General features: G+C 66.0%; 1 protein-coding gene across 4 annotated transcripts; it reads left to right on the top strand.

Annotated features, from left to right (window-relative positions):
• On the top strand, positions 1-25,983 carry SYT7 (synaptotagmin 7). 4 transcript variants are annotated; one of them, XM_066553016.1, is made up of 13 exons: positions 1-84; positions 10,136-10,239; positions 12,193-12,272; positions 13,627-13,758; positions 14,334-14,549; positions 16,787-17,158; positions 18,860-18,985; positions 21,249-21,384; positions 21,798-22,068; positions 22,413-22,582; positions 22,989-23,103; positions 23,184-23,383; positions 24,186-25,983. In XM_066553016.1, exons 1-13 carry the CDS (start codon positions 54-56, stop codon positions 24,288-24,290), a joined length of 2,058 nt encoding a protein of 685 aa, XP_066409113.1. In that variant the 5' UTR covers positions 1-53; the 3' UTR covers positions 24,291-25,983. The 4 variants fall into 4 exon arrangements, with proteins under 4 accessions (XP_066409113.1, XP_066409114.1, XP_066409115.1 ...); XM_066553017.1 differs by lacking the exon at positions 14,334-14,549; XM_066553018.1 differs by lacking the exons at positions 16,787-17,158; positions 18,860-18,985.
• The last annotated feature ends 502 nt before the right edge of the window (positions 25,984-26,485 follow it).

The following is a 26,485-nucleotide window of genomic DNA, read 5'->3' as shown; positions in this document are numbered from 1 at the left end:
ACCGGGCAGCCGCCGCCCCGCCGCCCCGCCGCGCCCCGCCGCCGCCCGCCACCATGTACCTGCACCCGGAGGCTGCCAGCGCAGGTGAGCCCCGGGCCGCCGGGGAGGGGGGACGGACACACGCAGGACGCGGGGACACGCACCGGGGGTGGCCGACCGCTCGCCGCCCCCCCGGGGATCCGCCGTGGCCGCTGCCCGCGTCCCCCCTCGCCTCCCCGGGAGTTACGGTAGTTTGGGGAGAAAGTCACCGCCGCCGCTGTCACCGCGCTGCGGAGCTGCCGGAGCCACCGACACCCCCCGCCCGGCGACACCCCAACCCCCGCGGGCAGCATCCTGCTCCCCAGCCCCCCAAAAAACGCGGGGCGAGCCCCAAATCCCGCTGGGCGCCGGCGCCCAGACAAACACCCAGCAGAGCCCCCCTCTCCTCAGCCTGCGGAGCTGCTGGAGCCCCGGATCCCCCCCGGGACACCCCAAGCCCCGGGGGCAGCATCCCGCTCCCCAGACCCCCAGCAAACCCCCCGGACCCCCCGGGCGAGCCCCAAATCCCGCCCCAAATCCAGCGGTCAACACATCCCTGCTCCTCACCTGCCGCCCCCTCCGTCCTTCTGGGGGTCCCCCTGCCCCGTCCTGCTGCACCTCCGGAATGACACCGGGACACGCGGGGGTGGGCGGCTGGGGAAGGGGCTCTCTCCGCCGCGGATTTGCTGAGCTCATGCTGGGAAGGCAGCAGTCGGCCCCGCACCGGGGAATCTGGGACGCTGGCGGGGACGTTTTGGGGGTGCCCGAGCCCGGTGCGGAGACACAGCGATGCTGCCGGAGCGATGCGGATCAGCGGGGCCTGGCGGCCGTCCCCGGCCGTGTCCCGGGGCCCGGGGAGCGGGCAGAAGGACGGCGTGTCCTGCGGTGGCGTGGGGACGTGCCGGCGGGGACGCGGGGACAGCGGGCGCCGCCGGGGAGAGCTGCAGGTGCCAGGCCTGCGGGATCCGGCGGGCTGGGGCACGGCCACGCGCTGTCACCCACGGCAGGTGACGGCGACACCTCTGCCCGGCAGTTGGCGGCCCCGGCCGAGCTGCCTTCGAGGGGAACTTTGCTCCTGCCCGCGGGCTGAGCGCTCCCACCGGCAGCGGCTCCATCCCGGGCCACCGCGACCCCGCAGGGATGCCCGGAGCGCGGCACGGCACGGCTTGGCCCAAGGTCACCCGGGGGGGTGGGTGGCACAGGGGGGACGCCAGCCTGTCCCCGCCGGCAGCAGCGCGACAGGGCTGCCCTTCCCTCCCGGTGCCCGAGACTTGCTCCTGCCTTGTTCCCCCTCCAAACTTTGCACCTGCCCCCAGTCTGTCCCCCTTGTCCCTGCCACATGTCCCCATCTGCGGCCGGTGGGCCGCTGACGGCTGCTTGTGCCATGGCCAGCTCTGCTCGGCAGGCTGGAGGCTCCCAGGGCAGAGCTCGAGCTGCCGGATTTGGGGGGGCAGACCCCCTCTCCCCAATTCCCAAAGCCCGTGCTCCCCGGCTGCTGGGGCTCCCGTCACGTGGGAGTTTTCCCACGTCACCGGCGGCGGCTGTGCCGTGGCGCCCTGGGGTGCTGGGGGTGCACACACACCTGTGCAGGCACCCTGCCACTGCCTGCTTCCCTGCGTGTTCCCACCTCTCCCGGATTTTCCAGACGCGCTGCTGCTGTGGGGGTGCCGGGTCTGTCCCCCACCCTGATGGAAGCTGAGAGGGGGGTGCTGTCATCTCACACCCCCGCAGGATTTGGGAAGAGCCAGCCAAGCCACATCCCGGGGTGAAGCAGCGCCTGTTGTCCCCCCCAAAACGCTGCCCGAGGTGGCACCAGCCTCGTCCTCCTTGTCCCCTGCTCCGTGTCACCGTGCGGGGACAGTGGCTGCGGCCCCCAGCGCTGGCTGCGTGTCACGGGGGGAGAAGATGCCGGGAAATTCGGGAAACTTTGCTGCCCAGGGAAAGAGGCATCTGTGGGGTAACTGAAGCCCGGAGGTGCTGCTGGGGCGTTCTGGATCTGGGGTTGGAGACGCCCGAGGGAGTCTGGTCTTGGCTGGCGAGGGGTGTTGGGAATTGGGATCAAGCTGAGGCGCTTCCCAAAGCGGCTCCCGCCAGCTGGAGGCATTTTTGGGGAGCTGCAGGGGGCTGTGCTGCTGGGGGACCACCGAACCATGTGTCGGGAGAGCCGCGTCCAAACGCGAGGCAGAGCTTGGGGCTGCCCGCAAAGGTGCCCTCTGTGCCACAGGGACAGCGTCCCCCTTGCTTTGGGAACCCCGGACAGCTCCCTTGGCCCTGCCAGACTCCCCCCACCCCATCCCTGTCCCCGCTGCTGGCACCAGCTGTCCCCTCTGGGGTGACATTCGCACCCCCAGAGCTCCATCTCGGCGCAGCAGCGAGCGGGTGCCGGGGGCCCTGCTCCCCACGTCCCCATCTTTCCCGGCTGGAAGCGTTCCGAGCCGAGCCGCGCGGCGGCTGGAGGTGGTGAATCAATAACCAGGCAGCAGCTGCCTGTTTTCCCCCCGCACCGCCTCGGAGCGGGCGATGGAGCCCCTGGTGCTGGCGCGGCCGTGGGAGCAGCTCCCCGGGGCTCGGGAACGGAGCCGCGCTTCCAGAGGGGCCGGCACACGGCGAGCAGCGAGGCGGGGGCCGGCGGAGGGGCTGCGAGCGGCATCAGGGAGCGTGACGGGCGGGAAGGCAGACAAAGAGCGCAGGGATGGCAGCGCACGGGCCTCGCCGGGCACCTGCTGCAGCCCCGCGTCCCGCACGGCGCCCACACGGAGCGGGAGCCCCCGGCCCACCCGGGAGCCCCGTCCTGCGCCGCTCTGGGGTCCCCCTCCCAGCCAGCCCCCCCGCTCCAGCCCGAGGGATGCTCCCGCCGGCGTCTCGGAGCATCCCCCGCGGCCTCACCCCGGCCCTTTGTCCCCCACGGCGGCTCCATCCCGTTTTCCCCGGCGGTGGGGGGTCCACGCCGATGCCGAGCCCCCCACGGTGGGCGTTCCTTGCTCCCAGCTGCCGCCAACAATTCCAACCCTTCCAGCCTCCCCACGCCCGCACTGGCGTGTCCCGGGACCCCCCTGAGCACGGCTGGGGCACAGCAAGGACAAGGACTGGGGGGCTCCCCGCCGGGCGGGGGGTCTGGCAGGGAGGTCTCGCTGATCCCCCCTGACTCCGAGGAGCAGGAGAGGAGCTGGAGGCGGCTTTTCCAGCGCCTGATCTCGCGGCTTTTCCGCCTGCCGAGGAAGGAGGGGGGGAGCGGGGAATGAAGACAGATGCAGATAATATCGCTGCCACCCCCCGGCCCCCGGGGGCTCGGCTACAATATCCATTATGGATGGATCCGGGGAGGGAACGGCTCCCGGAGAGCCGCCGGAGCGCGGGGACGATGGGCAGAGCCCCAGCGTGGAGCAGGGGGACGGACCCCCCTGGCTGTGACTGCCGGGGGGCCTGGGGGACGTGTGTGGGGCCGGGCTGGGCGTGGGGGGCGGCGGGCTGGGGTGCGCCAAGCGGAGCATCCCCCATCCCCGTGGGTGCCAGCGCTGTGGCTGTGGCACGGGAGGCTCCGCGCCCGCCTGCCAGCCCCGGGTGCCCCCCCAGCGCCCCGTCCCCTCCTGGCGTCCCCGGGCCTGGCTGCAGGAGGGACAGGGTCACCTTGGGGGGAGTTAATGAGGTTTGAAGGGAAGCGGTCGCGCCGGCGGGGACGGAGCCGGCGCGGCGGCGGAGGGACAGCGCAGCAGAGCAGCCCCGCTCCCGGCCCTCCGAGGGGGGCACAGCCCGCGGGATGCACCCCGGGCGTTCCGGGTGTCCAGGGAAGGCGGCGTGAGCGGCTCTCCCCCTGCGGATGGGGCTGTGGGACACTGGCGGCTGCGGGGGGGCGATGGCTCCTGTCCCTGCTCCACCATGGATGACCATCCCTGCTGCCCCATGGATGACCCTGCCTGGGTGTCCCTGGAGGATGCAGCACCGGGATCAGGCTCTCCTGGAGGATTTCCACCACCTCCACCTACCCCGGGCACCATCCCATATCTGAGTCCCCAGTCCTCCCTCTGGGGCCTTCCTCGGCCCTTCATTCCCTTCCTCTGCCTCCTCCCTCCGAGCTGCGTTTCTCCATCTTTCCATGTGTTCCCCTCCAAGCCTCCTCTTCCTCTCCCATCACCGACAGCCCCCGGGTCTGAGGGCTGTGGCCGACCCTGAGCATCCCCCATCCTTGAACTCCCTGCGGGAATCCTGTCCCCACGGTGGCCTTGCTATCACAGCGCGTGGGTCCCAGGTGACGTGACCGGGGGGCACTGCCCGGGGGGAACCAGGGAGCTGGGGAAGCCAGCGGGGGCCCCGTGGAGCCGGGATGGGCTGCGAGGAGCCTGCCCGCCCTTGTTCCCTGGGAGCCGCTGGCTCTCTGCCTTCCCTCTCTCCTGCTGTCACCCGAAGGGCTCGGGAATGATGGAGAGCCCCGGGGCGAGAGGCTAAGTGGCGACGGCGCGAGAGCTGGCAGTGCCACTCGGGATGAGAGCCCAGCCCGCTCCTCCAGCGCCAGGAGAGGATCCTGCGCCAAGGGAAGGGGGGCTGGGGTGACTCCAGGGTGGGGAGCGATGCCCAAGGGCTCATTTGGGAGCAGGGATGACGCGGAGCACCAGCCTGGCCGGGGGATGAGCAGCATCCTCTCGGGAGCAGGGGCTGGGATGGGAATGGGAATGGGAATGGGGATGGAGATGGGGATGGGGATGGAGATGGGGATGGAGATGGGATGGATGCAAACCACGGGAGCAGAGGGGGCTCCGGGGTTCTGGGTGCTCCTCAGGAAGAGAGGCACAGTGGGGACCACAAGGCAGAGAAACCACACGGCTCTCCGGAAATCCTCGGCCAAAAATAGCCCAGCACCAGGGAAGGAGCGCCTTCCCTTGCCAAATTCTCCCTCCATGCCCAGCTCCTGCTTGCCGTGGTCACGGAGCAGGGACAGGTGGCATCAGGTCTGGAGGGGACACAGGAGGGACTCATCCATGCACGGCAGCTGGGGGGGACAGGGGATGCCTGGGAGCATCTGGCCAGAGCTGTGCAGTGTTCTGGGACGGCGTTCACCTGCCCCAGCCCCCGTGGTGGGGCCGGTGTTGGGGGGTTCTGCCACCCAAAGCCCCCCAGGAGTGGCAGCTCGGCGTGGGGGAGGCAGAGCCGGCCGGATTGACAGCTCCGGGGGATGGACAGATGGCTGGATGGAGAGGCAGATGTGTACGAGGGATGGATGGATGGATGGATGGATGGATGGATGGATGGATGGATGGATGGATGGATGGATGGATGGATGTGTTGGAGAGGGGGATGCACGGATAGACAGACAGGTGGGGAGCAGACGCCCGTTCCCGCCCAGAGCACGCCTGGGGCGCTGAGCTGTGGCACCGCTCCTGTCCCCCGAGGCTCATCCCAGGATCCTGCCGGGCAGCGGGATGGCCATGGGGCTTCCAACGATCCCTCACATCTCCAGAGCCCCCGGGAGCACGTGGGCAGGTGGCACCGCCGGGCCCAGCTGGCCCAGCCCTCCAGCTCTTCCACGTGACGCGCCCAGCCTGGCTCGCAGCATTCCCAAAATGCCCACTGGGTTGTTTCCAGGGATGGCAGCAAAGCCTCGTCCCCCTCCGTGCCCATCCCTTCTCCCTGTCCCTGTGCCAAGGGCTTGGATTCCACGTTCCTGCTGTGCCCGCCGGGGTCCGGGCCGGCTCCCCCCCGCCCCGCGCCCGGGATCCTGCACAGGAGCGAAAGCTGCAAATTCACAGCTTTTCAGCTGCATCCTAAAAATAAGAGGTTTGGGAAATATCAAGCAAATGAGTGGGAGGATGAGAAGAGGAGGAATTAATGGCCTGGCGCCAGGCAGGCAGCATCTGGGGAGCCCCGGCGTGACAACGCGGCCACCTCGCTCGGTGCCGTGTGGCCCTGCAGGCCGGCAGCACGAGGGGCTGCTCCGACGCCGCATTCCTGCCCTGTCCCTTCCCACCCCGGAGCTCCTCCCCGGCACCACCGTCCCCATCCCCAGGCTCGGCGTCACATCCCGCTCCGGCTCCGCAGCTCACCACCACCACCACCACCACGACGCCGCCCGGTGGAATGTTGGGGAGGGGGCTGGGGGGACGCGCTGCTCGCTTGGCACCTTCTCCCGCTGCCCTTTTCCTGGGAATGCACGCGTTTCCACTGCCGGTTTGGCGGCTTGGCACATGGAGCCATTTCTCCGTGTGGAGCTGTGGATGTCGGCTTTGATCACCACTTCCAGGGAGCTCAGCGGGAGCCTGGCCCGGGGGGGCTCACCACAGCTTTGATTTTCCCCCCCAGGGTGCTTGGCATCCATGGATCTCGCCGCTGGAACAGGGTGAGTGGGAGGATGCTCCAGGAGATGGGGCTGCAGTACTGAGCAGCAGCCAGGGAGTGTCCACAAAAGCTGGGAATTTGGGGGTCTGGATCCAAAAATATGGCCCTGAGAGCCTGGACAGGGCCATCCTCTCTGGGACATCTGCAGAGAGGTCGGTTCCAGCCGTGGTGCCTCAGGTGTGAGGCTTGTTCCAAAGCCTTTGCTCATCCAAAGCCTCTGGTACTCCGTGGGGATTCCAGCCTCTGCATCCTGTGCAGGAGCTATTGTTTGGGAGAGCTTGAACCATCCCTGGAGGGCCCTTGCAGGGGCTCTGCCTTCCCAGCCTTGCTCCAGGGCCGTGGGCTTTGGCTGGAGGTGATGGGTCTGAATCCTGGCATAGGCACAGGGAAACAGGAAATTTTGGGGAAATGGGTGGAGCTGCCCATGATGGGCCCAAGCAATGCCTGTCCTGGAGCTGAGCGTGCACAGGGCCACCAGCACCACAAAGCCACCAAGGCGTCCAAGGCTGCTGGGCTGCACAGGGACACTGGGATGCACAGGGACACCAGGATGCCAGAGTCACCAGGATGCACAGGGACACCAAGATGCACAAGGACATCAGGATGCACAGGGATGCTGGGATGTGTGGGATCACTGGGACGCCCAAGGCCACCAAGATGCACAGGATCAGGATGCACAGGATCACCAGGATGCCCAGGGACACTGGGATGCACAGGATCACCAGGATGCACAGGGCCACTGGGATGCACAGGGCCACTGGGATGTGCAGGCTCACTGGGATGCGCAAGTCTACCAAGATCCACAGGATCCCTGGGATGCCCAGGACTACCAGGATGCACAGGGACACTGGCATGCACAGGATCACTGGGATGCCCAGGGCAACCAGGATGCACAGGGACACCAGGATGCTCAGGGACACTTCTGGGCGCCCCTGGAATGGGCTGTGCCATGGCTCCCACATCCACCATTCCTGCACACGCTGGAGCTGAGCCGTGTGTGGGATCCATCGGCGCTGGCAGCTCTTCCCAGCCCCGGGTGCATCTTGCTGGATCTCGGCTCACACGCCGCTGGAGAGGGCTAATCCCTCTTGGATCTCCGCACCTCTCCTTGTGTCGGGGTCGGGTTTGAAGTGTTTCCTCACATCCATAAAGGCCAGAGCTCACTCCTGCTCCGGAGGCAGCTAATCCAGAGGCGGCAGGAGCGGCGGATAAAGGAGGATAGGCATGTGACCATATCCCTGTCTCCCAAACATTCCCCACCTCCCACTCCGAAGTGGGCACTGTGAAGGGTACAGGGGGCTCCCTGCTTGTCCTAGATCTGCCATGGGGACCCTTCCCCCGAATCCAGAACTCTCTCCCCTGGCAGAGGGACCCTCTCCCCTGAGATGAGGACCCTCTGCCTGCATCCAGAGCCCTCTCCCCCTGGAACAGGGACCCTCTTCCCTGGCTCACGCAGCACAAATCCCACGCTGGAGAGCTGCAGCACTAAGGAGGCAGGTAATCCCCTCATCAATACCGGCCTGGAAAAGTGGAATTATATCCCGTCAAGTGGCATTGAATCCTGATGAAAGAGCCGCAGGGATGTTCCACCCCCTTCCATCCCAGCCTCCGCAGCATCCCCTGCTCTGCCAGCACGTGGGACGGGATTGGGACCTCGATCCCTGCGAGGAGCGACGTGTGGTCTCCGCCTCCTGCTCCCCCTCACTGCGCCCTCGGCATGAGGCAGGACCAGCGAAGGGCCGCCGGGATTTGGGACAGGGCCGCAGGGAGCCCATGGCCGTGGACCCCCAAGTCCCTCCCAGCCGTCTCCGTGCTCCCGCCTGGATCCGCGCTGGCAGCCGCGGAGATTTATGGAGAGCGGCAGGGAAGGAGGGCCAGCGGCGGCGTAAACAAGCGTCGCGTTTTCACCTTGTCCCCCGCTCCCGGGGCTGTGTCCCGGAGCCACGCGGCTCCTCGCGTCCCCCTGGATCCACCCGCCCCAGGGCATCCCGAGCCGCGCATCCCGCCCGGCACAGGGACCCCCGCACCGCGCCCCAGGGCTGGGGACGCGCCAGGAACTCCGAGCGGCTCCGAGTCTTTAATTAATCGAACGCTAATTGCCTGGAAAACGAGTCATTTAAGTCATGCTGAGGGCGGCGCAGCCTGGGGCCGGAGTCGCTCCCCCCGCCCTGGGGACACGGCGTGATCCCACCGGGAAGGGCCGGACCCGCCCCGTGCACAGGGACACCCCCTGGAGCCCCCCAGGCAGGATCCCGCCGGTGAATCCATCAGGATCACGGGGTGACGCCAGGCTGGGGGTGTGTGGCACCTTGGCACGGGGAATTCGGCCCCGGGAACGGGCGCTCGCTGATGTCCCTCTCCAGACACCGCCACGGCCGTGGTGGCCTCCGCAGCGCCCACCCCTTCCCTCTCCTTCTCCTTTGATTCCCTCTCTCCGGATTAATGTGAGGGTGAACTTGACCCCGCGAGGACCGAAGGATCTGTGGGAGCTCCGGGCTGAGCCAGAGGGGTCACGGTGTTCCCAGGCTGGAGCAGGGAGCACCAAGCGGCGGGGCAAGGAGAGCTCACCCCAATTCCCAGCCCGCCCAGTAAGGCCCGGGGCCGCTTGAACTGGCCGGGGTCGCAGCCGAGGGGAGGCGCCCGGAGCTCTCCGGCCGTGCCGGCTGCTCCCCATTCCCCCGGCAGCTTATCCAGCCGGGGTTTATAAATGTTGGAAATTAAGGGCTGGTCCCAAATTCCCTCCTAGGCAACAGTTGCTATGTGAGTTTTATACACAGGCTCCTCGTGATCCGGGAGCGATGGAGGAGCTGCCTTTGGATGGAGAGAGCGCGGGTGCTGCAGGGGGGGACCTGTCCCCAGAGCCACCCCCACCTCATGCCACCCTCATCTCCTGCTCAAGGAATTGTCACAAATCTCCCCTTTCACGGCCACTACCCCCTTTCCTCGTGGGATTCCAGCGGGGATGTGGGAGCCGTGGCTGCCTCGGCACGTGCCGGGAGCGATTCCAGAGCCCTGATCCCCCCTCCCGGTCCACTCTGACTCACCCCGGCCTCGGAGCCGCCGGGAATTTTCGTTACAATAACAAGGTCTGCGGGCGAATTAATTATTAACATTTATTGTTTAATATTTATACTGCAGCACCGCTGCTCCCGGCGCTGCTCCGGCCTCGCCGCCTCCCGCCGCCAGCTGGGGCTCCCGCCACGGACAATCCCATCCCAGCGGGCACGGCGGGAGGCGGAGCATCCACAGGGATGCTGGGCTGGGGGTCCTGCCTGGAGACAAAGCTGAGCCGGTCCGGGGTCCCGCCGGACCCCTCCGAGCCGCCTTGGGTCCATATTCTCCGTATCCCGCAGTGGTCATTCCGCATGCTGGGAGCGTGAGCAGAAGTGCTGGATGAGGTTGACGGGCCCTTCCCACGTTTTTGAGGTCCCCAAGGTTGCCCCCAAGGCCAGGCTGGGGAGGAGTGGGTCTGCACTGCCATTTGGGATGAATCCGTGTGGGATCGGCCCACGAAGCAGCGGCCGCGGCCTTTGCCGGCGCTCCCAGGGTGCCAGCGGGAATTAAAGCTCCAAGCTGAGCTCCCGGGAAGCGCTCAGGCCGGATTCCCCCCAGGACACACTCGCCGGGAGCCCAGAAGCCAAGGGGGTGGCCACCGTGACGGGACACTGCAGAGCGGAGTTGGAGCCTGTTGGACCACATTCCCTGTGCTTTCCCTCCCTGTGCCCCGGCGCACGCCAGGGACACCCCAGGATTCAGCTCTGACCCCCGCTTTGTGCTCTGCTCCCCCCAGGGACCCCCTCCCGCGACGTCCTCCTGGTCTCAGCCATCATCACCGTCAGCCTTAGCGTCACCATCGTCCTCTGCGGGATCTGCCAGTGGTGCCAGCGGAAAATGGTGAGTGTACGCCTTCCCTCCCGCCTTCCCGGCATCCCGGCGCGCCCCCCGTGCCGCCGGCCAGGGGGCGATTCCCTCTTGCAGGGCAGCAGCAGCCAAGCGGAGGCAGCTCCCCGGAGCTGCCGGCTGCAGCTTTTATTTGGGCTTTTCCGGATGTGCTAATGAAATGTTTGGGCGAAACTGTTTGTGTGGCACAAAGGGAAGTTTCCAAATATATGGATATATATTGGTGACGAGCCGGAACGAGCTGGCCCCTGTCCTGCTGGGCACGCTCCTGCCTGGAAAAGCCCCGTGGGAAGGCGGCCAGCCTTTGCCTGGCAGCGCCGGGCGCCGTGAGCCATCCCTGCCACCCGCTGTGCATCCCTCCTTTCCTCCCCGACTGCCACCGGGGGCTCGGGACAGCGCTCCCGCCCGCCCTCATCCTTCCTCCTCCTCCTCCTCCTGCTCCGGCTCCTCTCCCGGGAGCAGGACGTGCTCGGCCACGTTTCCTTCGCCATCGGAATCGAATCTGGGTCAAGTGCTGCGATGGCAGCGGCGCTTCCCGCCGGGGAGATGCCCACCCCCAGCCGTGGGAAGGCAGCATTCCCTTGGGAATGGGAGAGGGGGTCCGCAGGGCGGTGAGGCAGCGGGAGGGCGGTGGGTGGGAAGGGCCCTTCCAGGTGCCACGCAGGGGATGGGGAGAAGGAGGAAAAAGCCCTGGAAAGGAGGAGGCTGGAGCTGGCACGGGAACAAAGGAGCGTGAATTGGCCGGGAAGGCGCATCCCGACCGGCCCTCGAGAGCGCCCGGAGCTGGAGCGGCTGTGTGGAAATGACGGCCAAGCCCGGCCGGCTCCGGGCCCGCCCACGCGGCCACTGCTGCCGTGTCCCCAGGAGCCCCGAGCCACCGCAGCTGGGGACACGGATGATTCCCTCAGGGATGGCCTGTGAGCATCCAGCGAGGTCAGGCACCCGCGGGCCTCCCGGTGGGATTAGCCCAGGGGCATCCAAGGAGGTCCAGGTGCTCCCCTACAGCTCCGGGGCAGCATCTGCCCTTGGGCATCCAAGGAGATCCAACAGTTCCTGGCAGGATTAGCCAATGTGAATCCAAGGAGGTCCAGGTGTGTTTCCCCGCAGCTTCTGGCAGGATTAGCCCTTGGGAATCCAAGGAGGTCCAGGTGTTCCCCAGCAGCTCCTGGCAGGATTAGCCCTTGGGAATCCAAGGAGGTCCAGGTGTTCCCCAGCAGCTCCCGGCAGGATTAGCCCTTGGCTGCCCAAGGACACCGTGCTGAGGGTCCAGGTGTCCCAGCAAGCCAAGGAGATGGCTCCACGTGGATATGAAGAGGCTGGGAAGAAGGAGAAAGGAGAAACATTCCCATTCCATGGGCAGGCAGGGTCAGGCCTGCCTCCTGAGATCCAGGACAGTGGGATGGAAGGGCTGGTTCTCCACCCCATCCTGCTCCAGCAGCTGTTCCCATCCCACCTCATCCACCTGGCACTGCATGGAGCATCCTCGCTCCCACTTGTTGGATAATTGGCATTAATTGGCTCCTGCCCACCCTGGCTCAGAGCAGCGCTCGGAACCTGCCGGAATGCCCTGATTACCAGCCCCAGTTTGGAGCCAGCTCCAGCTTCATTATCCTATGGCAGCACTTCCCTGGCGCTGGGAAACGTGAACTCAATTAATTCAGGCCCAATTAGGCCTAAAATTATCCACTCCTTCCCAGTGAGGCCGTGGAATGGGATGCTGGTGGCTGTGGCCATGCTGTCCTTGGGGTGAGGCAGGGCACGAGCACCCAGGGACCAAGGGATGGAGCCTTTGGGAATTTTGCTGCCTGGATGGGTGGGATGGAGCCTGGAGACCATAAGGGAGAGGGCAAAATCCAGATCTCCAGGTGGTGGCAGCTCCCATCTTCCACTGGGATAGTCCAGGGGTCCTCTGTGACCCCCTGACCCCCTCTCCTGTCTTTTCCACAGGGAAAGCGTTACAAGACTTCCCTGGAGACTGTGGGAACTCCGGATTCCAGCCGAGGCCGCAGCGAAAAGAAAACCATCAAGTAGGTGCCAGGAATGGGGGGGGAGAGGAAGGACAGAGGTGGCCATCCCTGGAGAGGGGCTCCAGGAGACTGGGAGAGCTGGTGGGTGTCTCCAGCATCCCTGTGTATCCCACTGAGCCGTGGGCATGACGGAGTCACGGGAACGTCGGCGTGGGTGTCCCCAGGGATGCTCCAGGCCTGGGTGTGGATTCTGAGCTCTGCCCGGCGGGGCTGGAGCAGCTCTGCATTCCCTGGGCATTCCATGGAGAAAGGAGAGCCGAGCTGGGGCATTCCATGGAGAAAGGAGAGCCAAGCTCGGGCATCCCACGGCGCTGGGTAGGGAGTGAAGTGGAGGCTGGAAGCTGAGGGTGTTCTCCTGGGCATCCCAGATCCAGCACTGCCTCTCCACAACCTCCACAGGCCTCCAGGGAGGGGGGAGCTGGACCACCAGGAGGGAAAAAGCTCCTGCCTGGAATAAGCCTATGGAAAACTTCCTCCTATGGCTGGCCTGGGTGTTATCGGGGTGCAGGGACACCTGGATGGCTGCTCCCAGCCAACCAGGATGAGTTGGGAATGGAAGGGAAGGCGCATCCCACCCCATGCCATGGCATGGGCAGCTTTCCCAAACTCCAGCACATTCCATACAGCTGGGATCAACCCGGAGTTGCAGGTGGGCACTGGAGACTTTTCCAGTCTCCCAGCATCAGCAGGGAGCTGCTGGGCCCCCCAGCCCCTGGCACGCAGCTCCAGTGGCTTCCCAGAGCCAGGAGGTCCAGGTTCTGTGCTGGCAGCAGGCCGGTTCCATGGGAAGGGATCCGCAAGGGAAGGGATCCACAAGGAAAGGGATCCACAAGGGAAGGGATCCGGAAGGATCTGGAAGAGGAGGGATCCACAAGAGAAGGGATCCCCAAGGGAAGGGATCCAGAAGGGTCCCCAGCAGGCAGCACTGTCAGGGTTAACCAAGCGCTTCCAGGAGCCGGCTGCTGAGCAGGCGAGGACACACGGACACGAGTGCCCGAGGGCGCACGGACACACATCTGGGAATGCCGGGCAGGCAGCACCGCACTCGCCGACGCCTCCGTCACCCCCCACATCCTTCTCTCCTTCCCAGCCGATGGAGCCGCCCGCTCCTGTCTCTCCGCAGCTCTTCCCATCCTTCCATCCTTCCATCCTTCCATCCATCCTTCTGTCCGTGCCCGTGTGTGTGTGTGTGTGTGTGTGTGTGTTGGTGTCCGAGGGGTGGGCTCCCTGTCTCTCTCCGCAGGATCCTGGCGCTCCGGGGGCGGAGGGCTGATTTTCCTTCTCTCTCGCAGGAATTCAGCTTCTCTCTCTTGTATTTCCCTTTTCTTTCTCCCCCGGAATCCGGCCGCTGTAGCGATCTAGACAGAGACTTTTGGAATAACAATGACAACACAGTGCAGCAGAAATGGAGCTCCTACCCTCCCAAGGAGTTTATCCTAAACATTTCTCCTTACGCTCCGTACGGTGATCCGCGCCTTTCCCTCAAGTGAGTCTCTCCTTACCGAGTTTGCTCCGTGTAGTGAGTATATGGGCAGCACCCACTCGCCTTCCTCCTCCTCCTCTTCCTCCCCCTTTCCCTCCTCCTTCTCCTCCTCCTCTTGCTCCCGGGCTCCCCGCACGCCACCCCATGGGCCGTCCCATGGAGACGAGCAACCCCTCCTTCCCGCGTTCCCGGGGCCGGCCGGGATCTCCCTCCAGGACGGGGTTGCGCGTTGGGGGCACCCCCTCGGCGCGGGGACGGGTCCCCCCCGGGGCTGGGCTGCCGGCGAGCGGGACCCTCCTTCCCGAGCCCTCTCCCTCCTCCGCCCTTCTCTTGGATGTTTTGCCGAGGCCCCCGCGCACCCCGCGGCCAGGACCCCCCCCCCCCCTTTTTTTTTTGCAGTGCTGATGTCTCTCTTTCTCTCTCTGTCTGTCTGTCCGTCTCTTGTCCGTCTGCCCCCTCCGGCTCTGTCGCCCTCCCCTCATTCCCCGACGGCTCCCCACGTTTTCCACGTCCATCCGTGTGTCCGTCCGGCTCCTTCCGTGTCTGTCTGGGGGGGTCTGGCCGCCGGCCCGGCCCAGTGGCTCTCTGTTATCAGGGGCCAAACTGACGGCGTCGGCCGCCGCCGGGCTGTCCGGGGACCGCGACGGCCGGCCCGGGGACAAGCAGCGGCTCGGCGAGGATGGAATGAGGAGCAGCGTGTCCGCCCACAGCGAGCCCGGAGCTGGAAAGGCGGCACGGGGCCGCTGGCACACGGTGCAGAGCCACTTGGCCGCAGGGAAGCTCAGCCTGTCCAAGTGAGTGAGCATGGCACGGTCCGGCACGGCACGGCCACGGCCGGCGGGCCCGGGGCCCGCTCCCCGCTGCGGATGCGCTTGGATGGGGGACACCGACAGGTCCCCGGGGACCACCGTGCCGAGGGAGAGGAGGCGTTTCCCGTTCTCCCAGCGGTGTTTGGGCTCAGGGGCAGCAGAGGAGGCGGCCGGGCAGGAGCAGCACCTTTGGGCGCTGTCCCCAGCCCTGAGGGTGGCCCTGCACAATCCCGATGGGAAGCAGCTCAGCATTCCCAGATGGGCTTCTCAGGGCAGGCAGCGCCACCTCGGTGGTGTCCCAAAGGCAGGAGGTGCTGTCCCACGCTCCCATCCCTCAGGGACAATCAGGGACAGTGTGTGGCATCTTCCCCCCCCTCCCCGTGCGCTCTCTTGGCCCCCGGCACAGCCACCGGACCCGGCGCCGGCACCACCACCTGATGCCGAGAAAAGTTGGGGAAACGATCAGGTTTAGGGAAGATCCGAGCTCTGCCAGGCTCTGCGGGGCTCCAGGCCGGGGTGGGGGTCTCGGCGAGACCCTTCACTGCTGGCAGCGCCGTGCCTCTGGCGGGGGGTGCCGGCTGTGGGCTCTGTCCGGCGTTCCCGGTCGCTGCTCCGGTTCTCCGCGCTGGGATGCGGCAGCCGGGGGGTCCCAGGCACTCCGGGACAGCTCGGTGACATCGCCCGCTCGGCGTGAGGCTGCTGCGCTCCAGTCGGGCGCTGGGAAGCAGGAGGGAAGGAAAGGAGAGGAAAAGCGGGAGCGGCGCAGCCTCCAGCCGTCCCCGCGCTGGGAGCGCGGACAGACGGATGGGATGGAGCAAGGCGGCAAGGGCAGGGTTAAGGGACGTGGCGGAACTCTTCGTTTTCCGGCATTCCCTTGGCGCAGCGCCGCCGGGGTTGGGGTGTCCGGGGGTCCGTGCCGAGGGTCTGGCAGTGCCGGTGCCAGGGGATCCATGCGGGCACGGGCACGGGCACGGGCAGGGCGCGGCGCCGCCTGGCACGGCGCTGGAGGAGCTCGCGGCTCCAGCTGGCGCGGGGCCGACAGGAGCCAGATTTAGTTTCCTGTGACTGAGAGGTTGTAAATTGAACTAATTTAGGATTCGATAGGAAAACGAAAGGAGGTCGGCGGCAGCGCGGAGGGGGGGGCGCGGCAGCGTCCGGGCAGTGCCTTTGGCCCCGGCCGTGGGGCTCCGTCCGTCCCAGCTCTCCGCTCCTCTCCACTCCCTTCCCTCCTCTCTCTCTCTTTCTCCCACCTTTCGCTCTTTCTTCACCTCCTTTTTTTTTTTTTTTTTGTTTTTTTTGGAGCTGTCTATCCCTCCCCGCTCCTCCTCTGTCCCCGCTGCTGGCACTGCACGATGGCACAGCTTCGGGACGGGGACAGGGTCGGGGGCTGCTGCTCGAGGCCACCCCTCCGTGCCAGGCGGTGGTCCCGGGAGGTCTTTCCTCCCCTGATCTTGCGGCCACGAGCTTCCCAGGCTGCCGTGGGCAATCCGGCGCGGCTGCATGGGCCGCGCCACGCATGTGCTGCATGGCCAGCGCCGCTTCCTCGGGGCACCCCGCTGCTCTCTCCGCTCCGCCGCCCACACGAAGCCCGTCTGCCCCGGGCTCTGTGTCCCACCAGAGCTGCGTCCGTATCCCCCAACCCCATGATCTCCCGCCCCTGTTGGAGCCTGGCTTGGCCCTGGGGACGCCTCGCTGGAATGTCCCCACCCCGGGGGTTCGGCCCCCGCCGCGGCGCTGCGGGATTGCCCCCTGCCCGCAGCGTCCAGCACGGAGGGGAAGGGGACGCCGAGCCCCCGCGGCGCCGCTGCTGGGTGCTGGGCTGGGCTGGGAGGGACTGGGACGCTGGGATGGGCTGGCTGGCAGCACGTGAGCGGGCGCCACGGGATTTGCCTCCCCGCAGCAGCCTAATTATCCCGCAGAGCAGGTCGGCCGGCGTGCTGGGAAGGCGCTGGCGGAGCGGCGGCCGCGGGAGCGGGTGGGCATCCGGCCCTGGCGAGCCCCCCGGGAGGCAGGATGGTGGCGGCCCGGGCCCCCCGTGCCGCCGGCAGGGCCGAGCCGCGGGCGAGAGGCGGAGGATCCGGGCGCTGCCCCCGCTGGCTCCCGCCGGAGCGCTCCCTGCGCTGGGGCATCTTCTCTCTAACTCTCTTCTTTTCCTTCCTCCAATTTTGCCCCTTCACCTTCTTCTCCTTTCTCTCCTCTCCTCTACCCTTCCTCTCCCTAAGTTTCGAGGACTCCACCCTGTCCACAGCCACTACCCTTGAGTATATCCCCACCTCAGCAGGCGATCCCAAATTCCAGAGGCCCCGCACGCTCGTGCGCCAGCAAAGTCTGCAGCAGCCCCTGAGCCAGCACCAGCGCGCCAACCACAGCCAGCCCACCACCAGCCAGAGCCTGGGCCACCTCCAGGCCCACAGCGGCTCCTCCGCCGCCGCCGCCAACTCCCGGGGCTCCCGCGGCGGCGGCCCGGCGCGCCAGGGCACCGCCGCCGGCTCCAAGCAACGCATGGCCGGGGGCAGGAGCCGCTCCAACCCCGGCAGCTGGGACCACGTGGTGGGGCAAATCCGCAACCGCGGCTTGGACATGAAGTCCTTCCTGTAAGTGTGCGTTCGCCATCACTGCCCTCTGCGTTCTCCTCTCCACCCCTGTCCATTCCTCTCTCCATCCTTTCCCCTCCTTTGCTCTCTCTGCTCCATCACTCTCCATCACCACTCTGTCCTTCTGCTCTTTTGCTCTCTCCACCCCTCTCTCCATCACTCTCCTCCGCTCCTTTGCTCTCTCCATTTCCTCTCCATCCCCCTCTGCTCTGCTCTATCCCTCCACTCATCCCTCTCTAGAGCCCTCTCTCCATCCCTCTCTCCTCTACTCCTTCCTTCTGCCCATCCCTCTCTCCTCTGCTCCTTTACTAGCCCCGGCGCGGCCGCTCATCTGTCACCCTCTTGGGGACACGCTGCCCATGGCCTTTGGGAAGGTCCATGTCCCCCCCGGCTCACGGGGGGCTCAGGGAAGAGCTCATGCCCTTCCCCAATGAGCTTTGCCACGTCCCTGGCCATCCCCTTCCATCCCCAGGGATGGCCACCAGCGAGGTCCCCAGGGAGTGACGTTGTCCCGAGTTGTCACAGTGCGGGTGGCAGAGTCTCCTGTGCCGGGTGACCGTGAGTTGGGCCCCGATGTCATTCCCAGCCAGAGGAGCTGTGGGATCTCTAATCCGCCTTAACCCCATCTCCTCCATCGGCGCTGGATTTCCAGCATCAAACCCCGGGGACTAATCCGAGTCCCGTGTTGTCACCCTGTCTCGGCACATGACATTGTCCCCCCTCTGCAGAGCTGGGCCCCCCGGCTCCATCTTCCCTTGGATTCTGCAGATCCTCCCCGGCCACTGTTTGCCCCCTGGCATCCTGGAAAAAGGAATGCTGAGGTCCCAGCTTTGCTTTCCGCAGGCTGGTGGCGCTTGGAGGGGGATGCAGGACTGACCCTGCATCAGGATTAGATGAGAGACACAGATTTGGGTGCCCATCCCACCCCTTCCCGCTCTGGTGAGAGGGTTGAACCTTTCTCCAGGCACCCTCTGGTGCACTGCCCACCATCCCCTCTCCGCTCTCCCAGCTTCCTCCCAGCTCCATTTCCCGGCTTCCCGATGTGGAGCCGCGGCTCACCAGCCATCCCGAGGGTCACGTTCTCCCTGTTTACCCAGCGCCCGTGCTGGTTCCAGCCTGACTTGGCGGAGAGGGAGCAGCAGCCGCAGAGCCCAGACGTGCCGAGTCAGCGCTGCTTCCCAGCGGAGGAGCCGCTGTCATTCCCCACTGCCTCTTTCCCCATCCATCGATTTTTCTTCCGCTCTTTCACCCTGTTCACCCTCCCCGGCGCCGCGGCGTAAATGCAGTTACAGACCCGGAGAGGTCAAAGAGCCCGGCCATGGCACCGCCAATCCCTTCCTCCATGGAATGCTGCTGGCACCTCACTCCTGTCACGCTCTCCCTCATTCCCAGCCCCTCCAGGCATCTTTTCCCCCTTTTCATCAGGATTTTGGCATCCTCCTTTCCCGGACCGGTGGAGGAGAGGGACGGCGCGGGTATCCACGCCTGCCGGGCTCCCTGGAGCCGGCGCCTTTCTCCCCACAGCCCTGTGCGCCCATCCCGGCCACCGTCACCTCGCAGGAGCCGGCGGGGAGAGCCGGGGGTCCCCTCGCCGCCGGGGCTCCGCGGGACGCCGCCGGCTCCTGCCGGTTCCCTGCCTGACGCTGTGTTCTCCTCTCTCTTTCTCTCTTTCTCCCGCTGCCGGCGGGGCCGCCCGGGCAGGGAAGGCCGGATGGTGGTGCTATCCCTGGTTCTGGGACTCTCAGAGCAAGATGACTTTGCCAATATTCCCGACCTGCAACCCGCTGGGACGCAGCCGAACCAGGCGAACGCTCAGGGGGACAAGAGGTATGAGCGAGGACGAGGCCAGTCCCGCAGGAGGAGGAGACGAGGGCCTCACCCAGGGTGGAGGAGGAGGAGGAGGAGGAGGCTGGCCTCGTGGAGCGCGAAGGTTGGAGCGGCACAGGGTGGCCCAGCGGGCCCCGGGACGTCTGAGCTCTCCCCGGCACCGGCACCCGCGGTTCTGCCTCTGGAGCAGCGGCACCGAGAGGACCCCCATCCCTTCCTCCTCCCTCCTCCCTCCTCCCTGCCCCTCCTGCCCTTTCCGGCCCTGGCTGCATGCGGGGAGGGGGGGAGGGGGGACACGCTCAGGGACAGGGGGGCACGGGGGGTACCCCCCAAGCGATGCCGCATGGGCTGAGCCGCGTTCCATCCCGACACGCTGCTGCCACCTCCATCCCGGCGGGATGGGCGGCTCTCCCGGGGATCCGGGGATGCCGCTGCGGTGGCAGGGGGGCAGAGCGAGCGCCACAGGCTGGCGGGATGCCGCACCCCCGTTCTCCTCCGGCACGGCACAGCCCCTCGCCTCCGGCTGCTCCCGCATTCCCGGCGTGCCGCAGGCTCGGCAGCGCATCCAGCCCGGGCACCGGCGGCCGGCCGCGGCCACGGCGCTGGCTGGCAGAGGCAGAGGGTCCGTGCGCCGCCGGGAGCGGTGTTCATCCCCTCCGGAGCGGGGAGGAGGTGTGAAGCCGGCGGGTGCTGCCTCCCCGTGTGCTCGGCGTGCGGATGAACTGGCACCGTTCTCGCCCGCCGGCTATTTTTACCCCGCTCCGCTTGGTTTCGCTCCATCTTTTAGCACTTCCCTCCCCGGCGTCGCGCTGCGCAGCCGGTCCCCGCCGGGAGCACCGGCAGCCCGTGCCGGCCGCCGGCTGCCCCGTGCCGAGGGGACGGGGACGTGGGACACGGCGGGTGGGTGGCTGTGCCGCAAGACCCCGCTCCCTGCTCCCCGCTTGCCGCAGCTCCCTGCTCCGAAGCCCCATCCCAGCACATGCATGGCATTCCCCACCTCCATCCCTCCCGCTCCTCGTTCCCTGGACTCCGCAGGACGCGGCGGTATCAGCCGGCGGAGGGGACGCGCTCCGGCAGCCTCGGCTCTCTCCCGCCCCCCGACGCTGCCGACCACCCGCTCTTCTTCCTCAAAACATCTCCTCCATCCCTGTTTCGCAGCTTCTTCCTTCCAGCCTGTCCCTGGCGGCTCCAGCCCGGCGCCTCGGCGTGTCTCCTGTCCCGGCGACTCCGTCTGTCCGTCCACCCGCCCCGCTCCTCTCTTCCATTCCCTCCCGGCAGGCCGGCTCTGGACGACGCTGCTCCTCCTTTCTTTTGCTCTCTCCCGCTCTCTCTCCCGCTATCCGTGACCTCCGCCGGCATTCCCGGCTCCACCGGCGCCTCCTCGCTCAGCGGCCGCGCCGCCGGCTCCTCCACCTTCATTTTCCCTGGTTTTAACCTGATTTTGCCTCCCCAGCTGCCTCGGCCTCTCCGGTCCTTCCTGGGTGCCATCCCGTGTGTGCGTGTGGGTGTCCCCATCGCCCCCCCCCCCCCGTGTCCCCTCCCCGTGTGTCTGCGTGTGCTTGGCGTGGTGGCGCGTGTCCGTGGCATGTTGTGGCTTCCCGTGTGTCCCTGCGCCTCTCGGTCCGTCTGGTGGTTTGTCACCGTGTCCCAGCTCGGACAGGAGCCGTGGCGGGGGGGAGCATCCCGGGCCGCCCGTCCCCTCCGCCACGCGCCTGTGTCCCGTTGTCCCCGTGCCTCGTGGCAGCGTGGCCTCGGCGCATTCCCGCCTGTCTCCACCATCGCTGCTCTGTCCGTCTGCCTCCCACCGCTCCCGGCTGCCCGCCCTGCCCGGCACTGTGCCCGGGAGCCACCGAGCGTGGGGACAGCCAGGACAGTGATCCCAGGGGTGTCTCAGCCGCAGGGAAGCGGGGCAGGGGGCAGCGAGCCCACGTGGAGCACCCGTGGGTGCCTGGCACCCACCGGGATAAGAGGGTGTTGGTGTGTGAGGAGCAGCCAGAGCCGTGGGTGCTGCGGGGACCGCGCTGTCGCCGTGGGACGTGGCCAGGGGGACCTGCTGCCGTGCCCCAAAGGTGCCGGGCCACCGGCTGGCTCTGGGACAAGGCCGGAACGCTGGCGGGCTGCAGCCACCGCGTGTCCCGGCAGCGTCCATCGGGCGCTGGCGCAGCGCAGGCTCGGTGTCCGCTGGCAGAGGGCGCCCGGGAAGCCCCTCGCTGTCTCGCCCTCGGCTCCCGGCCCCTCTCCTCCAAGGCCTCTCTTCCCGCAGGTTGCCGGCCGGTGGGAAGGCTGGGAATGCGGCACCGGCACCGGGGCAGCCACCGCACGATGAGTCCGACCGCAAGACGGAGCCGCACTCCTCCGTCTCCGACCTGGTCAACTCCCTGACCAGCGAGATGCTCATGGTGGGTGGGTGGGGTGCGCTGGGTTTGGGGGTCTCCACGCTCGGTATCCAACCCTCCCAGCTCTTCCCTGCACCATCCGCAAGCGCTCCGGCACGTCCCTGCCCGCTGTGCCAAGTCCCCGTCGGCCGAGCCGACGCGCCGCGGACGTGTCCCCCAGGCTGGCACGAGGGAGCGAGCGGTGCTGGACACGTGAGGGATGCACTGTCAGGAGGAATTTGGATAATTGGAGCTCCCGTTCCCCGGGACGAGTGGCGCCGAGCCAGGAGCCGTCGGAAGCGGTGGGGGCAGCAGGAAGCCGGGCAGAGGCTGACGTCCCCTGACAGCTGGCGGGGCTGGGGTCTGGGGGACGGGGGTCGGGTCCCTGCCAGTCCCCGGCACTGCGCTCACCCCCCTCCTCTGCCCCCCTCCCGCAGCTCTCCCCAGGCTCCGAGGATGACGAGGGCCACGAAGGCATCAGCCGGGAGAACCTGGGCCGCATCCAGTTCAGCGTCGGCTACAACTTCCAGGAGTCCACCCTGACCGTGAAGATCATGAAGGCGCAGGAGCTGCCGGCCAAGGACTTCAGCGGCACCAGCGACCCCTTCGTCAAGATCTACCTGCTCCCCGACAAGAAGCACAAGCTGGAGACCAAGGTCAAGAGGAAGAACCTCAACCCGCACTGGAACGAGACCTTCCTCTTTGAAGGTATGGATTGGGATGGGCTGGAGGGGATCAGGGTGGGAGGGGAGCCTCGTGGGGTTCAGCTCAGCTCGAGTCACCGGAGTGGTGGCTGGTAGTGATGCGATGGGTTGGCCAAGCCACTGAGGCCAGGCTGGATGTGCATCCCATAAAGGGGATGTAGGGGAAGGTTTGGAAGGTTCCATGCTCCCATGAGTGGGTGCAGATGTGGGAATTAATGTGGCAGCAGTTCCTTGTGCGGTGGGCTCCTCCCCATCCTCTGCCTGCTGCCAGGGTCTTGCCACCAGCACGGGGTGGAGCAGCGCTGGAACTGCTCCTCATCTCCTTTGGCTTTTCCTTCTGTGCCACAGGGTTCCCCTATGAGAAGGTGGTGCAGCGGGTGCTGTACCTCCAGGTCCTGGACTACGACCGCTTCAGCCGCAATGATCCCATTGGAGAGGTGTCCATCCCGCTCAACAAGGTGGACCTGACCCAGATGCAGACCTTCTGGAAGGACCTGAAGCCCTGCAGTGATGGCAGTGTAAGGCCCTGGACCCTCCCCATCCCCCTGGGGAGGGGAGGTGACTCCCCGTCCCTGCAGTGTCCCAACAGGACCACCCTCCATCCCAACAGAGACATTTTCTCCTTCAACATCTGATAAAGATTTTTCTCTTCCCAAATGTTATATTAAGTAGCAAAGTCTCATTATGGGTCAAATCAAACTGTTTCAGGTAGACCTAAAATGAAAGTTTTTTCCTTCTCCTGCCTCCAGCAAGACCAGAAAATGTCCCACTGGGGGTGACCCCATTTCCTCCTGCCCTGATTTTCCGTGCCTTCCCAAACCCCACCCTTGGGCTGCTCTGGTGGGGGTCCCGTGCCAGCACCCAGCTCCCACAGAGCAGCTCTGGGGGGCGTGGGTGTCCTCAGGGAACATGTGTGTCCTGCAGGGAAGCCGTGGGGAGCTGCTGCTGTCGCTGTGCTACAATCCCTCAGCCAATTCCATCGTGGTGAACATCATCAAGGCAAGGAACCTCAAAGCCATGGACATCGGGGGCACCTCAGGTACGGCACCGGCTGGCCCCGATCCCGGGCAGCATTCCCTGGCTCCCATCCGGGGCTGAGAGCGGCTCCTCTCCCGCCAGATCCCTACGTGAAGGTGTGGCTGATGTACAAGGACAAGCGGGTGGAGAAGAAGAAGACGGTGGTGATGAAGAGGTGCCTGAACCCTGTCTTCAACGAGTCCTTCGCCTTCGACATCCCCACGGAGCGGCTGCGCGAGACCACCATCGTCATCACCGTCATGGACAAGGACAGGCTGAGCCGCAATGACGTCATTGGCAAGGTGGGTGACACGCCTGAGGGACACCCAGGTGGGAACTGGGGACAGCCAGGCCCGGGGCTGCCGGCACCTGGTGCCATCTCCAGCGTGGAGTGCGGTGTGAACCCCTCATGCTGGGTGTCATGGCCACAGAGGGCCGGAGCTCTCCCAGAAAGGCAGGGATGGAGGGATGGAGCACGGGGATGGATCCCACCCCCTGGGATTACTCCCGGGGACAGGAGCAGTGGAATTATCCATGAAATCACCCAGCTCATTAGCACAACGATGACAAACGAGCGCCATAATCCCCATCCGTGATCCCCAAACGCTGTGCTGGGGTCGAGACAACTCAGCAGTTGGGATAAATCCATTAAATAAATCCCTGGATCAGCGCTGCGGGCTGCCGGGCAGGGGCGGCGGTGGTGACGTCCCCAGTGTGGGCACATCCAAAAGCCTGATTCCAGGGATGGACAGGCAGTGGCCACGATATCCCACTCTCCGTTAAAACCCCGCCGTGGCCTGAGGCTCGCTAATCACTTTCGATCGCACAATTAGCAGCGAGCTCGGCTCCATCCCGGCTCTCCGCGATGATCCGCGGAGCGGTGGCTCTGGCTCCCCGAGGTGGCAGCAGCAGCAGCAGTGAGAGCTGGCACACGCGCTTTCCCGCGGTGCCATATGGAAAACTGAGAGATAAAAATAGCCCGGCCCCGTGCCGAGCCCGGAAAAGCGGGGCTGGAGCAGTTTGGGGGTGAAGGCGTCAGCGCCGGGCAGCGGGATGGGTGGGGATGGAGAGGCCGCGGTGGCTCCAGGGATGCGTTTCCCGCAGATTTACCTGTCCTGGAAGAGCGGTCCCGGCGAGGTGAAGCACTGGAAGGACATGATCGCCCGCCCGCGGCAGGCGGTGGCACAGTGGCACCAGCTGAAGGCCTGAGCGCCCCCGCACCGCGGGCTCGGGGTGCCCCTTCCCAGCTCCCAGCCCCTTCCCGCGGCGCTCCCGGCCAGGGACCGGCGGGACAGCGGCCTGGCTCGCGGGAACCCTGCGGGAGGACGGGGACGGAGACCCCCCGAGCCCCTGGGTTCGCCTCTCCCTGGGGTGCGGGGGGTGCGGAGCCGCCCCCAACCCCGGCCGAGGAGGTGCCAGAAGCGATGTCCCCCCCATCCCTATTCCCACCACCGGGCAGGACTCCTGCGAGTGCTTCCAGCCCCGCTCCCGGAGCCCCTCGGCCCCTCCCCGGCCTCGCCCCCCCCGCTATTTCAGGGGGTCAGGCTGTGGGTGCAAGAGGGACCCTCCTCCCTCCCCTTTCAGCTCCATAAAACCTCTCGGAGCCGCCAGCGGAGCCACGGAGCCCCCCTGCCCCACCTCCTCCCCCCGCGCCCCCCTCGAGTCTCCCGGGGCGGGCGGGGGACACCGAGGGCAGGGGACAGCCCCTTTTCCTGGGATCGGAAGCCATGACACAGTTCCTTATCCAAAGCGGGCTCCTTCGTGCACTGCCTTCAGCCGGGTTCGATGCTTTACCTCCGTCTTGGGTTTTGGCGGGAGCGGGGGGATCCCTACGCTGCCCTGGGGACCCCGGTCCTGCCCTCCCGCCCAGCCCGGGCTGGAAGGGGCCCCTCGGGGGAATGCAGAGCTCCACAGGGTCCCCTTCCAGCTGGGCTGATCCGGGCGCCGGGGCTGCCCCGGGAGCTCCGTGCCCACCCCTGGGGATAAAGGGTGGAGCGAGCGCTGTTGTCCCCATCGAGGGCAGGTGACATTCCCTGGGCTGGTGGCATTCCTTGGGACAGCCAGCCTGGCAGGATCAGTGCCAGCAGCAGCATCCCCACGGAGCCCTGGGATGCACACGCCAGACCCCTTCCCACTCCACTCCCTGGGACCCCCAAAAACAGGGACAGACCCACCTGGGAGCCCCACAGGGGTGACAAGGGGGTCGGTGGTGGCTCTCCATGGCAGACACCAGATCATCCTCAGTCTTCCTGCTCCCCCCGTGGCAACCTTGGCTCCCAGCAGCTCCCACAGCCCCAATTTAGACGATTTTGGACAATCTGGAGAGAAGTCATAATACTGCTATTACAGTAATAACAACGCTTTTAGGGACATTTGTATTTTTGTCATATTCTCTCTTTTTTTAACATAAAAGAAGAGACTTACATGCCTGGGGAAGAGGTGGCAGGGCCAGGGCTGTGCCAAGCCGGGTGCCCCCCACGGCCCCTCGGGCACCCCGCTTTTCCAGGCTGGATTCCTCGTCTGCGGTCGGGCTCCCCGGGGGTTTGTGTGTTCATTTTTAACTCTAGAGCTCGTAGCCGTGATCTTGTTCAGGTTCTCTCTTCTTCATGTGACGGTAACATCCAACTGGTGTGTAAAATAAAGAAAAACAGGACAAAAAAAAAAAAGATTAAAAAAAAAAAACAAAAAAAAAAAGAAAAAAAGAGATAAAAATCCAATAAAGAGCCCGGCCTGGCCTGGCTGAGGAGCGGCTGGAGCGGGGGGTGCCCGGCTGGCGATGCCAAGGATGGGGCGCACGGGTCGGGGCGTCTCCTTTGAAGAATCCTATTTTTGGGGAGTGGGGTCCCTCGTTTTCTGGAGGCAGCCCCTGCTCTCAGTAATAAAGGACAGTCAGTAACTGCCAGCGTGAGTCATCTGTGGGATGGGAGGAATGCAGGGGGTGGATCCTGGGGTGGGAACGGGGCACCACACGTGGGTGAGCACCACAGTTCAGTTGGGGGGCATCCCCTCAGCACTGAGCATCCCCCTCCAGCATTATCCCTCCCAGCCCTGAGCATTCCCACAGTATTATCCCACCCATCACTGAGTATTTCCCCAAAACTCTGGGATCCTGCTAGCATTAGGATCCCCATGGGGGCTTCAGAAACAACACTGACCCCCGGAGCCAAGTGAGTTCCCATCCCATTCAGGTCTGGGCTGAGCTCCTTGGCATGGGATAGGGACTGGAATGTGGCTTCAAAGGGAAGGAAGAGGCAGGGAACCATATCATGTGTCCTGGTGCCATGGAAAAGGCACTGGTGGCTGTTAAATAATTCACAGAATGCTGGTCTTAAATAAATAAATGAAACTCCAAACGCAGGGATGGCAGGAGGGCCATCCATGTCCTCCCTGCACAGGATAAGATC

Source organism: Molothrus aeneus, chromosome 6, assembly GCF_037042795.1.
Source record: "Molothrus aeneus isolate 106 chromosome 6, BPBGC_Maene_1.0, whole genome shotgun sequence".
In the NCBI taxonomy this organism is placed as follows: domain Eukaryota; kingdom Metazoa; phylum Chordata; class Aves; order Passeriformes; family Icteridae; genus Molothrus; species Molothrus aeneus.
This window is presented reverse-complemented; position numbering and strand designations above follow the sequence as displayed.